The sequence below is a fragment of the Gavia stellata genome, chromosome 5 (genome assembly GCF_030936135.1).
Source record: "Gavia stellata isolate bGavSte3 chromosome 5, bGavSte3.hap2, whole genome shotgun sequence".
Classification (NCBI taxonomy): Eukaryota; Metazoa; Chordata; class Aves; order Gaviiformes; family Gaviidae; genus Gavia; species Gavia stellata.
This window is the reverse complement of record NC_082598.1, coordinates 618,335-635,508: the sequence shown is the minus strand read 5'-3', so window position 1 is coordinate 635,508 and position 17,174 is coordinate 618,335. Positions and strand designations below refer to the sequence as shown.

Here is a 17,174-nt window from a genome sequence, read left to right as displayed (position 1 = left end):
GGGAAGCCAGAGGAAGCCGGAGAGCAGGGGGCTGCGCGGCGGGGCCGGCTGCACGGGCAGGCCAGGGCTGGAGCCGTTGGGCATCGCCAGCAGCCGCGGGCAGGAGAGTATCGCCGGTGGCGGCGGGAGCCAGCGCCCGGCCGGCACAGCTGGAGTGAGACGGTGGTGGCTGGACCGAGGGGTCCCCAACCTGTCCCCCCCCCGCAGAGGTAAGCGGCCATGGGTCTTCATGGGAGCTGAGGACCAGCAGAGACACTGCCCGAGGCGCGGGGACAGCGGGGACCCGGCATCGCCCGGCTCTTCCCTTGGCTGGTGTCACCTCCCCGCCTGGCCGGGATGCCTGGGGTCCCTCCCCGGTTTGGGGCACTGGTGAGCGAGCACACCGGCACGGAGAGGGGGTGTCAGGACTCCTGGGGCCTCTCCCCAGCGAGGATGCGGGCTGCGGGCACAGGTGGGAGTGGGGATTGCTGCGTTGAGCCCCTCCTGAGCTTTCCTGGGCCCCGTCCCCCACGCAACCCGTCCTGAGGGGATACTGGTGTGACCGTCGGGGATACCACCCCCAACCGCAGGGATAGCGCCGTGATGTGCCAGCACCGTGCAGGAGCTGCAAGTGCCATGGCAGCCCACGCCGGGGCAAGCCGTGCCAGGGACATCCCACCAGCTCCGGTGTCCCGGCCATGGCCGAGCGATGGCAGGGGGGAAGGGGAGGACTCCCACAAACGACCGTGGAAACACGACAGCTTTGCCCGGATGGTTTGGGGGCTCCCCAGCCCCACGGACGTGCTCGCTCCTGGCACAAGAGGTTTGTGGGGACGAACGCCTCCTCCCGCTCCCTGCACATCTGGAGCCCAGCCTCACAGCTGCCCCAAGCCCCCCCCAGCTGGGGCAGCCCGAGCCACAGGAGCCCTGTCTCCAGCGAAGCCGGCATCCCCGTGCCACACTCAGCGATGCACCGGTGTCCTGCCTGTCCGGCTCGACTGCCCCGAAGCCGCCCCAAACTTGTTTCCTTTCCCCGTTTCCGTGAGTCCCTGCAGAGGCGGAAATGATGGAAAGTCCTCAAAAACGCTGCTCCTGCACAAGCTGCCGGAGCGAGCACCGGGAGCTGCCGGGACTCTCTCACCAGCAGCGTGGCAGGGCCCCCCAGAGCTGGGGGCTACAGCCGGTGTCCCTGGGAGGGGCGGTGGGTGCAAGCGGCTTCACGCGCAGACAGCACGGTCACTGCCCAGGGTCTGCATGGGGACGGTGTTGGAGAACACGAGGGCTCTGCACGGGGACGGCGTTGGAGGACACGAGGGCTCTGCACGGCTGCGCTCGACACAGGCGTGTGCCCTGCTCATGCGTGTCTGCATGGGAAGGGGGGGATCCACTTGTGTCCACCGGCTGGGATTGTGGGGTGCTGGGCTTGCTGGGTACCCCAAAGCCTCACCAGTGCCCGGTCGACACGGGGTGCAGAGGCTGGGTCTCCAGCGCTGCACGAGGAGAGGCACGGCCGGACGAAACCCCTCGGGGGGCTGGAGGACACCTCGGCCCCTTGGTGTGCTGCCACCGGCTGCCAGGGTGGGCTTAGCCCACTCCCCTTCCCTGCCGGGACCCCAGGCAGGGGCTTGGCAGCTTGGGGACGAAGGTGGCCATCAGCCAACCCCCCCAGCGAGACCTGCTGTCGGAATTTGGTTTGCTGAGGCGGAGGATTTCAGCCACCCAGAGCCTGAGGGTCTGCACAGGCTCCGGGCTGACCACCCGGATCACCCCATGGCCACGCAGGGATGCCGGCAGCCTCCCCCAGGAGCTCGGGCCCCGGGGACGGGGACGCGGAGGACGTCCCTGCACAGCCCCGTCAGGTTGGGCTCCGGGGTGGCAGACCTGGGGTTACCCCCCACCTCAGCCTGGAGCAGCACGAGGGGTGTCCGACCCACAGATGGGACAAACACCCACCGAAAACACAAGCTAAGCCCCGGGCAGAGTTTCTGGAGGGGAGAGGTTCGGAGGAGACACACATTCCCAGGTTTGGAGGGGTGATCCCCCAGCACGTCCCTGCGGAACACTCGCACAGCCTCAAGGAAAGCCCAGTTTTGGTGGAGAAGCCCCTCTGACAGCCTCAGCCTGCCAGATACACCCCCCGTACCCTCCCGGCACCACCAGCACCACGTTCCCTGCTGCAGTTTGACCCGCAGCCTGCATCGGCCACAGCTCCTCCTCGCTCAGCCCCTCGCCGCCGCCTCCTCCACCGGGGTGGCCGGAGCAGAAGCCCCCCCATTCCAGGGAAAGGCTCGCCACCTGCCATTTTTAGCACAAGGCTTTTTCTCGGGAGGCTGCCGAGAGCAGGATCTGGCCGCCGGGCCGGCAGCGCGTGGGTGGGTTTGGCTCGGAGCAAAACCTCTCCCCAATGAGCTAAGCCTCGTCCTGAGCCCGCAGCTCCGCAGGATGAAAGCGGCCGGTGCGGGGCAGGCAGCCTCGGAGGCGATGGGATGCTCTCGCACCAGGCAGAGAGCCAGGAGCCGGTTTATCAGCCAGGGAAGCAGTTTTGGAGCTGGTCAACGCTAGGTTGCAGCCCCTAGGATGGGCAGGGACGCCTTTGGCCGTTCCCGCTCCTGCCGGCGCGGCCACCATGCCGCAGGGAGCCTGGCCCAGGGCAGTCACTACTTCGATTAAGAAGATAACTTTAAAGGATCGCCTGCCCTCAGTTTCTTTCTTTGCTCGAGCCTAAAAATCTGCAGCGTGGACCCCACGCTGCTGGAATGGCATTTTGCACGCAACATCTGTATCACGCACATCTGTCTGACCCGATTAATGAAAGGAACCCGGTTCCCCCCCCCCCACAGAGGCTGGGTCCGCAGCCGTGCCGGTGCCTGGCCGGTGCCGGGCGGGTGCGTGCTGGACGGGGACAGCCCCAACTGCCCACAGCTGCACCCTGAGCCCCCGGGCTTTGGGGTCTCCCACCTGCAGCCCCTGCTCCTGCGGGGTGCCGGGTCTCAGCCAGCCCTGTCCTTGCCCTGTCTTCAAGGGGAGCTTGAGCCTGGGCTCACCCAGTAACGCTCAGGGGGGTGAGGGGACCCCGTGGACACCCCAGCCCATGGCACGCTGTGCACCCCACTACCAAGGGGGCAGCCAGTGCCTCCGGGCACACGGACAACCATCCCATCGTCCTTCCTCCTTCTCTTGCAGCTGGGAAGGCGAGGCCGCCATGGCGATGCTCCTGGAGCCTGGGATGCAGAGTCTCCGGATGGGTAAGGCTGTTCCCCAGGGAGGGTGCCTGGTGGGGATGGCAGCGGGTGGGGGGGGCCCTGTCCCCATCCCTGTCCCCCCACGAGCAGAGACGAGCTCTCCGGGCCCCCCTCCCTTCACCTCCCCACACGCCCGGGCGTCCCCCCACTGCTGGCCCCCGTCCCGCAGCCCCCGCACAGGAGCAGCCTCCATCCCCTCCGCAGTCATCCTCCCGTCTGCGGCACGGAGGAGCCCCCCACGCTGCTCCTGCGCTGGGGTAACCAGAACCAGCTGCGGCGAGGAAACCTGACCCTGCAAACACAAGCCGGGGAGCAGCCAGAGCAAAGAGACGATTGCAAGAATTAACTCCCTGCCGGTCCCCCCAGCCTGGCCCACAGCCCCCCCAGATCACTGGGAGCCCAGTGCCCACAAGCTGGAGGGTGCCGGCTCCGGCTCCAGACCCGCAGGAAAGAGACTTCATGTGCACGGCCGCGGGCTGGGTCTCCGGAGCCCCAGGCTTGAAGCCCGGCTGAGCTGCCGGCTCCCTGCCCAGCCTGGGCGATGCTTTACCCCCATGGCCAGGGGACACCAGCCTCCCCCCGCTGCGGGGCTCTGCCGGCACGCCAAGACACCCGGAGGGACGTTGCTGTTTGTCGGGGATCAAATATTTATGGCACAGACACGGGATACAGCGAAAGGCACTTACGGAGCAGGTGTGAAGGGACCGGAGCCGTGTCGCGGCGGGGAGCAGCCGAGCCCGCCGGCACCGCTCCCGGGGGCACGTGGCAAAGCGCCATCCCCAATACCGCAGCACCGAGCCTGGGGCAAGCAATGCGACGGTGGCTCAGCTCTTGGCCGGCCAAGGAGACAAAGCAGCGGGGAAAGGCCAGGACCCCCGCTGCTGGGACAGAGGGTACCTGCACGGCTGAGCCCGGCCCCAGCCGCACGGCTGCTGCTGTTGGGGGGTCCCAGAGCACCCCCGCTGCAGGTTCTGGGGCTCCCAAGCTGCCAGAGGGATTTAGGGAGCTGCCCCTTGGTCATCCTGGTGCAAAGTGGTCCCAGTGGGAGCTGGGTGGATTCACCTGGACACAGACACTGGCTGCTGGCACCCTCTGGCAGAGAGTTTTACGCTTCCCGGAGGAAAGACCGAGAAACCTCCTCCAGCCCCAAACCTCTCCAGAATCCAGCTGGGATAGGGCGGCTGCTTATCCCTGCTCCCGCAGTCCAGACCCCAGCAGGTTCCCAGCACGGAGCCACCTGACCAGGGAGGCAAGCCCGAAGCGTAGCTCTCGGCAGAGCCGGTGGGGCAGACGGTCCCTTGGCTTCCCCGGTGTCACCGCCCAGACCCCACGTCCCGTTCCCAGCACAGCCGTTCCCCAGCCAGAGCCGGAGCTGGCCAAGCTCCATCAGCTGCACCAGCCCCTTCCCGGCTGCCCCCCACCAACAGCTGGAGCCCGTCCATCGGCCGGTGCTTTCGCAGGGCGGATGATTAATCCCCTCTGCTAATTGGAGCCATGTGGCAAGAGGAGTGCAGGCAGCAGGCAGCCCCACAACCGCAGGCGTGCGGGACGGCCCCGGGGCTCGCCCCGTCCCGGCGCTGGCTGGGCTGGGAGCCAGGCATCCCACCGGGGCTTCTGCAGCGGCCCCAACCCCGGGCTGACACACCGGGATTAACGGGGATCCCCGGGACAAGGCTTCTGCTGCTGGAGGAGCTGGTGTGGGGGTCACCTGAGGAGACACAGAGCTGGCTGGCTTCTCGAGGAGGAGGAAGAGGAGGAAGCACCGCAGAGCAAGCCACTGCGCCACGGTGCCTGTCCCCATGCGAGTCCATGGCTCACCGCAGCGCAAGACAGCACGAGCCCCCCTGAGCTCCCCACGCAGGCTCAACCTCGATGTCTCAGAGTTATCACGGGCTCACGCAGATGTTACCGGGTCTCCACCGAACCGGGTTGTTCTGCAGCGTGGCCGTGGGTCCGAGTTGGGCACACCTCCCCTCCCCGAGGACCAAGGAGCCGCGTCTCCGTAGCCTTGTGCTGCGGACGCTTGCTCTGCCCCAGCAGCTCACCAGCGTCTCTTTCCCAAGTTTTGCCCCCGTTCCCACTGGATACAAGCATTTCAGCTGCTTGCCTGGAGCTCACCCTTTGCAGTTGTCCCTGCCAGCCATTGCCAAGCTGAACTAGCGTGTATTTATGTGACGATGGCTGTCTTGATTTAAAAATAGGCAGCTCTGGAGAACCACCGCATCCCTGACTGCTACAAACACGTCATGGGTTTTTAGTCCTGACTCTTTTGTCGTCAGCTGCAAGGAATTAGACCCGGCTGTTCCTTTGCTGGTTGAAGATGGCTGCACTTCCACTTCTCTGGTCCCCTTCAGATGTTCAAGGCAGGACCCATCCCACCTCAGTTTGCTCATCTACAGGGGAAGCATCTCCTTCTGCAGCCGCCAGCAAGGGTCTCTGTAGAGACAACGAGGAGAAACCGGGCTTGCAGGTTCACCGGACTTACTTTAGATACCGACTTCAGGATGAGATGACTCTTCCTCCGTGCACCAGTTCCTCTCCGGTGATGGAGAAGACATTGAGCCCGTGTCTCATCACCAAAAACTGCCCACACCAGTGAGCTGAACCCCTCCCTGAAACACCACGACCAACTCGTCCTGACCCATCTTCTGGCTGAGCAAGAGCTGACGTCCCCCAGTCCCGGAGGGGAATGTCCCTCAGTCCTGCGGCTCTCCTCCAGCCCCTGTCCCCATCCCCTGCGTGAGCCCCGTGCCTGGAGGGAGGGATCCCTGTGAGCTCACCAGTGCTAGCACCAGGTGCAACTGGTACCTGCTCCTCCTTATCACACCTCCAAGGCGTTCCTCATTTGCTAATTTAATCAGTGCTGATTAGATCCTTCCTTACATGTGGTTGAAAAAAGCATGGGAAGCCCCTCAAGCCCAGAACTGCCCTGTGCGGAGGCCACCGGGAGCAGCGACGCTGACCCCTTCACTGCCAAACCCACAGCAGCTGCGTCTTCATCGGGATGTCACGCGTTGCCCTCACCTTGGGGAAGGGTCTTCAGGAGGGACGGGGGCCCGTTCCCATCCCAGCCCTCACCCCGCTGTGTCCCCAGGTGCCAATGGCGAGCGGTGCCCCACGCCGTCCCCTCCCAGCTCCCCGGGGACGCCCCACGACAGCTGCAGCATCGCCCCGCTGACGCCCTCCCAGTCACCGGTAAGGCAGTTTTGGGGTCCCCTGGAGCTGCCAGGATCTGTCTCCCTGGTTTTATCCCCTCCGATCCTTCCCTGATCGGTGGTCACCCTCCACTGCCTCCCCTCCCGGTCCGGTTGCTGTCCCCACCGCACACCCCAGCATCAGCTGAAGGATGGGTCAGTCTATCCGGGGCCCAAATCCCCCTTAGCTGTGGGATTTACGGGATGGAGTTTTTTTCCAGCACAAGAGGTTAGCAGGAGGCAGGAGAGGAGCTGGAGGAAACACCAGCTTAAGTTTAACTCTTTGCAAAGCTCCTGTCCGCCGCTTGCTCCTAGCTGAACGTCCCAGGGGACTGCCTGGTGTGGAAGGATGCAGGCGGGGAACGTGCCGGTGCCGGTTCCTCCCCGGCACTCGCTGTCCTTGCAGCTCCCTGAACATGCACATTTCTGAGACAACCACTTCACCCATGCTAATCGCCGGCTTTTTCCGCAGCTAGCTAATGTCTGCACTTATCAAATCTGGATACGTTAAAAGTTAATGAGGGCTTTTAGCTTTCCGTGTCTGCCCCGCGTGCCGGGAGGCTGTGACGGGCGAGGGTGGCAGCACGGGGCGGTGACACGGGCATGGGGCTCGCTGCGGCTCCTTCTGCACCGCCGGTCCCCACCACCTCTGTCTGCCATCGCAGGGGCCGGCCGGGAGGTGAGGGATGGGGGCCCAAAGGCAGGACCAGAGAAACATCAGCTGCAGGACACAGCAGCAAAACCCCCCTGAAGCACCTGGGCCAGGAAGGTGTTCGGTTGGGTGACACTTGGGGACATCTGGGACGAGGTCCCTTGGACCGAGACCGGGAGCAGGGAAGATTTTGGGGAATCTCAGCTAAAATTTGCCAGGGTTCATGTGTGGAGGGCTCAGCACCACCCCAACCTGGGCAGAAACAGGGACCCCCACCACCGCTGCAGGCATCCATCCCTCTCCGGCACTGCCCAAATCCCCTCATCCCGTGAGCCTGTCTTTGGGAACCACCGCAGGGACCCCCCAGAGCCCGGTGCGGGCAGTCCCTCTTCTCGGTGATGTGGAGCTGTGTGAGAGGAGGAATTGCCCCGTGCTGACGGCATCACCGCAGAGGGAACCGCGGCATCGCTGCATCCCCTGCCCGGGCAGCGCCTGCAGACCTGATCCGGGAAAAATTATCCCCTTCACGGGCTTTTTTTTACCCCTTTTCCCGAAGCAGCCAGCCCTGCTTCGATGCTCGCTCCCAGGACAGAGCCCGTCCCTAACGGCTGCCCTTGCGTTTCAGAGGAGCGAGGCTCGCTCCCAGCAAACCGCCTCCTTCGCCGTGGTGGTGGCCATCGACTTCGGCACCACGTCCAGCGGCTACGCCTTCAGCTTCTCCAGCGACCCCGAGGCCATCCACATGATGAGGTGAGGAGCGGCCGGAGGCCGAGAGCTGCTCCCAGGGCTGTTAAAGGACTTTTTGCCCAAAGGGGCTGGAAGTCGTCTCGCTGGGAAGGCGGGACGGAGCCGGGCTGGGCGATGAACGTCCACACCATCACCGGTGAGGGACGCTGCCTGGCAGCGGCGGGTGGAAGGAGCCGGTGAAATGGGTCTTGCGCTGGGCGGGAGGATGGGGTGAGAGGGCCTCTTCGTTAGCGCTCCGTTATAACGACCTGTGTGGGTGCAGAGGAGCCCTGCAGGTGTTGCGCAGGGAGTAAAGCATTTTTCACGCACGGCCTCCCCCCAGGGACCTGGGTCCCTTCTTTGTCCCTCTGTAAGGTGCCCGAGGTTGCGCCCACGTAAGTAAGTGAAACGGGGCAGGACCTGTTCTCTGTCCTTGAGGCTCACGGACTGCCGCCGGCTCCTCTTTGCAGGAAATGGGAAGGAGGGGACCCGGGGGTGGCCAACCAGAAGACCCCCACCAGCCTCCTGCTGACGCCGGAGGGCATCTTCCACAGCTTCGGCTACACGGCCAGGGACTACTACCACGACCTGGACCCCGAGGAAGCCCGCGACTGGCTCTACTTCGAGAAGTTTAAGATGAAGATTCACAGCACCAGCGTAAGTCCCTGCTCCCACCCCGACCTCCCCAGGGGACCCGTGGGGACCCTGGCCGGGCTGGAGGTGAGCTGGGCTGTCCCCAGGGATATATCCCACTCTGCAGAAAGCAAAGAGAGGGGGGAGTAAAGACCGGGGGGAGCAGAAATCTGCAAGGGCTGGAGAGGGGCTACAAGCAAAACCTCTGACCGTCAGCGTCCCCACCCAGCGCACCCACCTCCCCATTTGCTTTACGCACACTTCACACATAGCAACGTTTTAGCCCTTTGCGGGAGGGTGAATTTTTGGTTCCCCCCATCCAAGCTGCCTCTGGGCAGGCGCATGCGGCCCCGGAGCGGCGCGTCGAGTGCCTGTGCCCCAGCCGGTCTGTTTGGCACGGGGGGGACGAGCACCCTGCCCAAGGCTCGCCGACAGAGCCGGGGTGGGATGCCGGCCACGTCGCAGCACCCTGCATGACCTGTTTGCTGTTACTGCTCTTCCTGGCAGGACCTCACCATGAAAACTGAACTAGAAGCCGTCAACGGGAAGAAAATGCAAGCGCTGGAGGTGTTTGCCCACGCGCTCCGCTTCTTCAAGCAGCACGCCGTGCAGGTAGGGCACGCCGGCACCGGTGCCGGGTCTCCCTGCACCATCACACAGCCTTCCTCTCCCTCCCCAAACGGAGAACAAGTCGTGCACGTCGTCCTCTCCGCGTGTCGCTTCCTCGCCCTTCACCGAGAGCCCCGACGCTCCAGCTGGGGGGGTCACCTGCTGCTTCTTGCCCGGCAGGAGCTGAAGGACCAGTGCCCGTCCCTGCCCGAGAGGGATGCCATCCGCTGGGTGATCACCGTGCCGGCCATCTGGAAGCAGCCGGCCAAGCAGTTCATGCGGGAGGCTGCCTACAAGGTGAGGGGACCCCCCCGGGGGGTCTGTTCCGTGCGGTGAGCCTCGCAGGAGGCTGTGCTCTCCGGGGGGTACCTCCTTCCCCCCTCTCCCTGCGGGTGCTGCCCGCATAACGAAGGGTCTCTGCCATGTCCTGGTAGCCCGAGGAATAAGATCTGGACTCTTGCCGTTGGGCATGGGCTGCCTTTGGAACCCGGTGTTGGTGGGGCGGGAGGATTTTGGAGCGGGGTGTGCAGCAAGGGCTGGACTGGGGATGGGGACGTGCGCTCCCCAGGGATGGGGGGGGTCCCCCTTGGGTGCTTGGTGCCCATGCATGGTCCCTGGGACGGACAGGAGCTGACCCAGCCCTGCAGCACGCGTGGTGCCTGGTGCGCGGCCGTAACGCGTGGGATGGCTCTGCAACATATAGTACCTATACAGGCAGAGGCGATGCACAAAGGCCAGGGATGGGAAAGCCCAGCGGTGAGGCCGTGGGAGGCCCTGGTTCCCCGGCACCTTCTCTGCCCTGACGCCCCGTCCTCCCCGCAGGCCGGTCTGGTGTCCCCGGAGAACCCGGAGCAGCTGCTGATTGCGCTGGAGCCCGAAGCCGCCTCCATTTATTGCAGGAAACTTCGCCTCCACCAACTGATCGACCTGAGCTGCAAACCCCCGGCCAACGGGCTGGCGCCGGACCACTCCATCGACTCCAGCTTTCGGCAGGGTGAGCGGCCGCAGGGGACCGGGAGCCGCTGGACGGGTGTTGGCAGAGGGTCCTGGCGGGGCTGGAATAGCGGGAGCTGGAGCAGGCAGAGGGTCCGTCACGGCTGGGGAAGGGGTTTGAGGCTGCCCTGGGGCACAGCTCAGCCCGGGCTGAGCACTACCGATAACCCTGGAGCGGGGTGCCGGGGAGCTGGCCGGAGCGGGGCCGGGGTGCAGACTCAGGGTGCATCTATCCCAGTGCTCGCAGCCCCCCACCCCAAGGTCCCAGGTCCTGCCCAGGGAGCGGAGGGGCTCTGGGAGCAGCCCCCACCCAGGGGGGTCCATTCCCACTGGGATGGGCACCCCGGCGGGTCCCCAGCCGGCCCTACCAGGGAGCTGGTTTGAATTACGGTCCCGGGACGCGCCTCTCTCTTGGCTTTAGGGACGGAGCAAACCCACAGCTGGTAAAGGAGCGGTTAGTGCAGGGGCTTTTGTTGGGGACCTGCTGCTGCGTCCCGGGCTGGCTCTGCCTGCAGCCCCCCCGCGAGCAGGGGTACCCGGGACCCCCCCGGGGCTCTCCAGCTGTGGGTGTTTCTCCCCAGAGACCCCCCATGCTCCGCTCCTGGGTCCGGCACCGGCACTCTGGCCTCTTGCCAGGGGGCTGACTCCCTCCCCGTCCTCCTCCGCTCCCGGCTCTTTTCCACTTTCCCATCCCCTTCCCTGTAATTTTCCCTCCTCTACAGTAAACGAGACCGATTCTGGCGAAAGCCGTTTGGGTTTCTGCGCAGCACTGGTGTTCGCCGGGGTGAGCCCTCGGCGGGTGCCCCGCGGCCATAAAGCGAGCGCAGCAATCCCGCACCCCCGTGCGAGGGCAGGGCTGGTTCCAGCGCCACGGGGACCCCAGCCCACAGCATCTTCTAGTGATGGGGGAAACTGAGGCAGAGACGAGTGGGGCACTGTGCCGAGGGAGTGAGCGGGGGGCTGCGGCTGCTCCCCTCTCTGGCAGCCCTAGGGAGCCCTGCTTTGCCCCCCTCCCCGTTGCCCCCTCCGTGAGCCCACAGGGCTGGGGCAGGCGGTGGCTGCTTTCCCAGGAAGCATCCAAGCCCTGTGTGTCCCGTGGTCGTGGCCCCTTTTATCTGCCCAGCCCACCCTTGACCTCCACCCGCACCATCCCAGGTCCCCGGGTCACCTCTCCCCTTCCCACTCCCTACATTTCCAGCTGGAGCCATTTCTGCCGGCTCAGCCGGAGCCACCCCGGATTCCTCCCGGCCCCTCGCCTCCCCCAGCCCAGCCCCTCGGTACGGACTGAGCCCTCGGGCTTCCCAATCCCACACCGACCTCCCCTGTCGATGCCATAACCATAACCCCAGCAAGAGGGAGAGGATCCAACCGCAGCTCCGGCGCCGGCTGAGACCCTCCGCTGAGCCACCTGCGGGGATGCTCCCCCCATGCGTGGGAGCCTGGGGGTCCCCTCTGCTCCGGATGGGACTTTAGCGGGACAGAGTTGATTTGCCCAGCCGGGACCAAGCCCCGGAGCTGGGACCTGCCGATGTCCTCGGCTTGTCTTGCGTTTGGCCGGAGAGCCGGGGTCATATCCAGATTTACAGAGGGGCTTGAGCTGCATCCTGAGGCTGAAGCTAATGCAATCAGTGCGCCGTCTCCATCTCGGTGTGCTGAAAATAGACCGGGATGACCCCACCTTCTCCAAACAGCTCCCTGCCCTTCCGGGCTGCTTTGATGTCCCTTGCCCCAGGATGGGGGGAGCAGAGGAAACCCCACCCGGGCTGGGGAGAACAGGGGAAGAGGCGGCATCGCCCAGGGACGCCTCCGGGCCCAGGGCACCGCGGGCTGGATGCGGTGAGGTGGGATCCTGCGGGATCCTGGCCAGAGCCGCGGGATGGCTGGACCAGCTCCTCCACGGTGGAGCTTGGGGCCATGTGGGGTGTCCAGGCTGGAGGGGAGCGGGCAACCAGTGCTCCCAGCGCAGCCCCAGCAGCTCCCCGCAGCGTTCCCTATTCGCCGGGGGGGGATCCCAGGGATGCTCCTGGCCCCGGTGCCCCCCAACCTGACGCCGGCCCCTCCGCTCTGTCCCGCAGCCCGAGAGCAGCTCCGACGGTCCCGCCACAGCCGCACCTTCCTGGTGGAGTCGGGAGTGGGGGAGCTCTGGTCGGAAATGCAGGCAGGTAGGAGGGGTGACGGGCAGTGTCGTGTCCCCCCAGCAGACCCCGGCACCCCTGCGGAGGGTTCACTGCGGGGGGACACACGCAGGAGGCCCCACCGGTGCTGCCGGGCCCCCGGGGTCACCCTGGGCGAGGGGATCGGGGGCTGGATGTCCCCTCCGCAGCAGAGCCCCCCAGGGAGCCCGAGCGTGGCCATGCCAGCGCCAGGGAACGGTCCATGGGGGTGACACGGCTCCGGTCTGTCACTTGGTCTTGACCCCCCCAGCCGATGCCGGTGAGGGCAGGGTCTGTGTGCCACCTTCCCATCCCGTTGTCCCAAGCAAACACCGCAGCGTCCCCCTCCTGCCCTCCAAAACTTCTTCAGCTGCCTTTTCGGGTGGGAAAAAACCCAAACCCCCATATTTTGGTTAAAGCTGCGGGTTATTTTCCCCCGGGGAAAGCGCAACCCAGGGGCCGTGTCCCGGCGGCTGCTCCGAGCCCAAGGGATGGGTGTCCCAGGGGGTCAGCCCCAGTGTGGGGCTGGGGGACACCCCGCAGCGGCTGGGGGGGACCCGGGACCCCGACTCGGCCGCTGTCCTTGCCCGCAGGTGACCGCTACATCGTGGCGGACTGCGGCGGTGGGACGGTGGACCTCACCGTGCACCAGATCGAGAAGCCGCAGGGGACACTGAAGGAGCTGTACAAAGCCTCAGGTGGGCTGCGGACCCCAGACCCACCCGGCACCCCCCCTCAGCGACCCCCTCCTGGGCCGGGGTCCCCTCCCTGTCGCCTGCAGGGTCGTGGCTGCGCCTGTGGCACCACCTGGTGTCAGCGGGGAGCAGGGCAGGGGCGGGGGGGCGAGGGTGCTGGGCTGGGGGGTGCCAGAGGGACAGGGGTGCTGGGCTGGGGGTGTCGGTGGGACAGGGGTGCTGGGCTGGGGGTGTCGGTGGGACAGGGTGCTGGGCTGGGGGGTGACAGAGGGACAGGGGTGCTGGGCTGGGGGTGTCGGTGGGACAGGGGTGCTGGGCTGGGGGGTGACAGAGGGACAGGGGTGCTGGGCTGGGGGTGACAGGGGGACAGGGGTGCTGGGCTGGGGGTGTCGGTGGGACAGGGGTGCTGGGCTGGGGGGTGACAGGGGGACAGGGGTGCTGGGCTGGGGGTGTCGGTGGGACAGGGGTGCTGGGCTGGGGGGTGACAGAGGGACAAGGGTGCTGGCTTGTGGGGTGACAGGGGGACAGGGGTGCTGGGCTGGGAGAAGGTTCAGGTGGGTCAGGGGTGCTGGGTTGGAGGGGGACAAGGGTGCTGAGCTGGGGGGGCTCAAGTGGGACGGGTGACAGAGGGACAGGGGTGCGGGGCTGGGGGTGTCGGTGGGACAGGGGTGCTGGGTTGTGGGGTGACAGAGGGACGGGGTGCTGGGTTGTGGGGTGACAGAGGGACAGGGGTGCTGGGCTGGGGGTGTCGGTGGGACAGGGGTGCTGGGCTGGGGGGTGACAGAGGGACAGGGGTGCTGGGCTGGGGGGGCTCAAGTGGGACAGGTGACAGAGGGACAGGGGTGCTGGGCTGAGGGGAGCTCAGGTGGGACAGCAATACTGGGCTGGGGGGGTTCAGGTGGGACAGAGGTGCTGGGTTGGGGGGGCAAGGTGGGACAGGGGTCCTGGCTTGTGGGGTGACAGAGGGACAGAGGTGCTGGGCTGGGAGAAGGTTCAGGTGGGTCAGGGGTGCTGGGTTGGAGGGGGACAAGGGTGCTGAGCTGGGGGGGCTCAAGTGGGACAGGGGTGACAGGGACAGGGGTGCTGGGCTGGGGGGCTTAGGCGGGACAGGGGTGCTGGGTTATGGGGTTCAGGCAGGACAGGGGTGCTGGCTTGTGGGGTGACAGGGGGACAGGGGTGCTGGGCTGGGGGGCTCAGGTGGGACAGAGGTGCCAGTGGGGCAGGAGTTTTGGGCTGGAGGGGGCTCAGGTGGGACAGGGGTGCTGGGTTGGGGGGGTGCAGGGCTGGACAGGGATGTGGGTGGGAGAGGGTGGGGGTGCAGGGCGGGAGGGGGGTACTGGGGTGGCTGCAGGTGGGGCAGGGGCAGAAGCTGAGGCCCAGGGCACCCCGGTTTGGGGACATGAAACCCCACCGATGTCCCCATGTGTGGCGGATGGCAGCCCCCCCGTGCCACCCAGGCAGGCAGGGAAGGCGCAGGGTGACTCAGGGCTGTGGGACACATCCTGGCCCCTGCCCACGGGCTTCCCACCCTGCTGCCGGGGGGCGTGCGAAGCCCCCAGCCTCAGCCCATCCGGGGGGGTGAGATTTTGGCACATGACGGTCCTGCACCCCACCAGCCCGGGTTTCCCTGCCGAGCTGGGCATGGGGCTGGAAAGCACTGCCAGCAGAGCCGTGCCACGGGGGGAGGCACCGAGCCCCCCCCGAGCATCACCCAGGGGGTCCCTGACAGGGTCCGCTTTGTCCAGGGGACCGCTGTCCCTACAGCCACGCTGCCTGCCCTCTCCCTGCTCCCAGGGGACATTTCCATGACCCCCCACCACCAGTGCAGGATGCGTCCCTGTCCCCTGGTCCAGCCCTGGGTGGGGGGGCTTCCCTCCATGTCCCCCCACCCTGATCCCTGCAGAAGGGCCACAGCAGGGCTGGGGGCTGCGGTCTCGCACAGAAAGCGCGCCAGGCTTTGCTAGGTGATGCTGAGGGGGGTCTGGGGACACAGTGATGGCACATATGGGGATGTGTGTGCCATGGGGATGCTGCCTGACCCAGCCGCGCCCCCCCACCCCGCTCCCCAGGGGGTCCCTACGGGGCCGTGGGGGTGGACCTGGCCTTCGAGAAGCTGCTGTGCCACATTTTCGGGGAGGATTTCATCACCACCTTCAAGGCCAAGCGCCCCGCCGCCTGGGTGGACCTGACCATCGCCTTCGAAGCCCGCAAGCGGGCGGCAGCCCCCTCCCGCGCCAGCCCCCTCAACATCTCCCTGCCCTTCTCCTTCATCGACTTCTACCGCAAGCACCGGGGCCAGAACGTGGAGACGGCCCTCAAGAAGAGCAAGTGAGACCCTGGCTGGGGGGGTGACAGGGTCTGGGGGCCCCTGGGCAGCACGTGGCCTGGGGGGGGACCTAAATTGGGGTGGGCACAGGCAGGTGGGGTGCTCTGCTCCTGGGCTGGGGGGGGTCCCCAGGGGAGGACCCGGGGTGGAACCTTTGGTGAGGGGCAGCCCCAGACCCTCTCTCCCTCCCCAGCGTCAACTTTGTGAAGTGGTCGTCCCAAGGGATGCTGCGGATGTCCTCGGAGGCCATGAGCGAGCTCTTCCAGCCCACCATCAGCCAGATCATCAAACACATCGGTAGGTCCTGGGGGTGGGAGCAGCCCGGCTGCCAGAGCCCCCACCCCGCCCTGCAAGGGGGGGTCCCCTCTCCCCAGGGCCCTGGCACCCTGCAGTGGCACCCCCAGCCATGCCCGGTGCCCACCCTCGCCGGGGCAGGGGGTCACGGGCAGCCCCCAGCCCTGCCCGACGCCCCCCCTCCCTCCCCAGACGACCTCCTGAAGAAGCCGGAGGTCCAAGGCATCAAGTTCCTCTTCCTGGTGGGGGGCTTCGCCGAGTCGGCCATGCTGCAGCGCGCCGTCCAGGCGGCCTTCGGCCCCACCTGCCGTGTCATCATCCCCCAAGACGTGGGGCTGACCATCCTCAAAGGGGCCGTGCTCTTCGGCCTCGACCCCACCATCGTCCGCGTCCGCCGCTCCCCCCTGACCTACGGCGTGGGGGTGCTCAACAAGTTTGTGGAGGGGAAGCACCCGCGGGAGAAGCTGTTGGTGAAGGAGGGCAAGAACTGGTGCACCGACATCTTCGAGAAGTTCGTCTCCGTCGACCAGTCCGTGGCGCTGGGGGAGGTGGTCCAGCGCAGCTACTGCCCGGCCCGGCCGGGCCAGCGCAAGACCATCATCAACATCTACTGCTGCGCCACCGACGACGTGGTCTACATCACCGACCCCGGCGTGCGCAAATGCGGCACCATCAGCCTGGAGCTGGAGGCGCTGGGCGATGCCGGCAGCCCGGCCCGCGGCCGCCGCGAGATCCGCGCCAGCATGCAGTTCGGAGACACGGAGATCAAGGTCACCGCCATGGACATCCGCACCGCCAAGACGGTCCGAGCCACCATCGATTTCCTTTCCAACTGAGCCTCCCCCCGCCTCCAAGGGGCTGTGTGGGGAGGGATGGGGACCCCGGGCACCTGCCGCCCGCTCCGGACCCCCACCAGCACCCGCTCCGGGCTCTAGCCCCACGGGACACCCAGGGGCACGAGGAGCCGGGCAGGGGGAACAAGCGGCTCACGGCCCTGGCTGAGCTGCAAGGCTGCCAGCGGACCCCACTGCACCCCTTGCAGCCCCCGCTTCTCATGGGACACCCCAAAGATGCTCCCCACGTGCTGCCGGGCAGCGCTGCACCGGGGCCCGTGTCTCCCACAGAAATGGGTCAGGGTCCGACTGTCAGAAAGGGTGACTGCACCCCCGGCATCGCTAAGGGGGACCCTCACCCTCCCCCAGACCCCTTTTAACTGAAGTGTGGGGCAGTTTGCAGCACGAAGCCCCTCACCCCATTCCGGGCCCCTCACCCCGAAGGGCCCAGCCAGGTTTATCCGTGCCCACAGGGACGGGCTCACGCAGCCCCCCCACACCCCGGGGTGCACAAATAAATGGACATGACCCCCCCCCTCCCCATGCCGGCCCTGGGAGCCTCCGAAATAGCACAGCGCTGCAGGGAAGGGCTGACCTCGTACCCGCCCCGGTGCCCCCCGTCCCCCCCACTCTCCTCTGGGGGTTTTGATCAGGACGTAGCCGCCAGCTCCAACGCTCCCGGGGGGTTTAACGGGGGCGAACTGAGCTCCAGCCCCTTCTCAGCTGAAGTTTATTATTTACCTCTATAGATTTTTGTACTTAAAAAACCCCACACATACACACAGACGTGTGTATATATATATCTATATATTTATATATATATATATATATAGGCACATAAAGCC

General features: G+C 66.3%; 1 protein-coding gene across 1 annotated transcript; it reads left to right on the top strand.

Moving 5' to 3' along the window:
• The first annotated feature begins 130 nt into the window (after window positions 1-130).
• On the top strand, window positions 131-16,464 carry HSPA12B (heat shock protein family A (Hsp70) member 12B). The gene is made up of 13 exons (XM_059818001.1): window positions 131-209; window positions 3,163-3,224; window positions 6,316-6,416; window positions 7,693-7,817; window positions 8,264-8,450; window positions 8,934-9,038; window positions 9,216-9,332; window positions 9,858-10,029; window positions 12,104-12,190; window positions 12,775-12,879; window positions 14,946-15,204; window positions 15,396-15,499; window positions 15,689-16,464. Exons 2-13 carry the CDS (start codon window positions 3,182-3,184, stop codon window positions 16,330-16,332), a joined length of 2,049 nt encoding a protein of 682 aa, XP_059673984.1. The 5' UTR covers window positions 131-209; window positions 3,163-3,181; the 3' UTR covers window positions 16,333-16,464.
• The last annotated feature ends 710 nt before the right edge of the window (window positions 16,465-17,174 follow it).

Excerpts from the sequence above, each read along its gene's own strand:
- HSPA12B (XM_059818001.1), top strand. The coding sequence starts at position 3,182 with ATGGCGATGCTCCTGGAGCCTGGGATGCAGAGTCTCCGGATGG. Across the intron at positions 6,417-7,692 it reads TGACGCCCTCCCAGTCACCG|AGGAGCGAGGCTCGCTCCCA; the intron begins GTAAGGCAGTTT and ends CTTGCGTTTCAG. Across the intron at positions 7,818-8,263 it reads GAGGCCATCCACATGATGAG|GAAATGGGAAGGAGGGGACC; the intron begins GTGAGGAGCGGC and ends TCCTCTTTGCAG.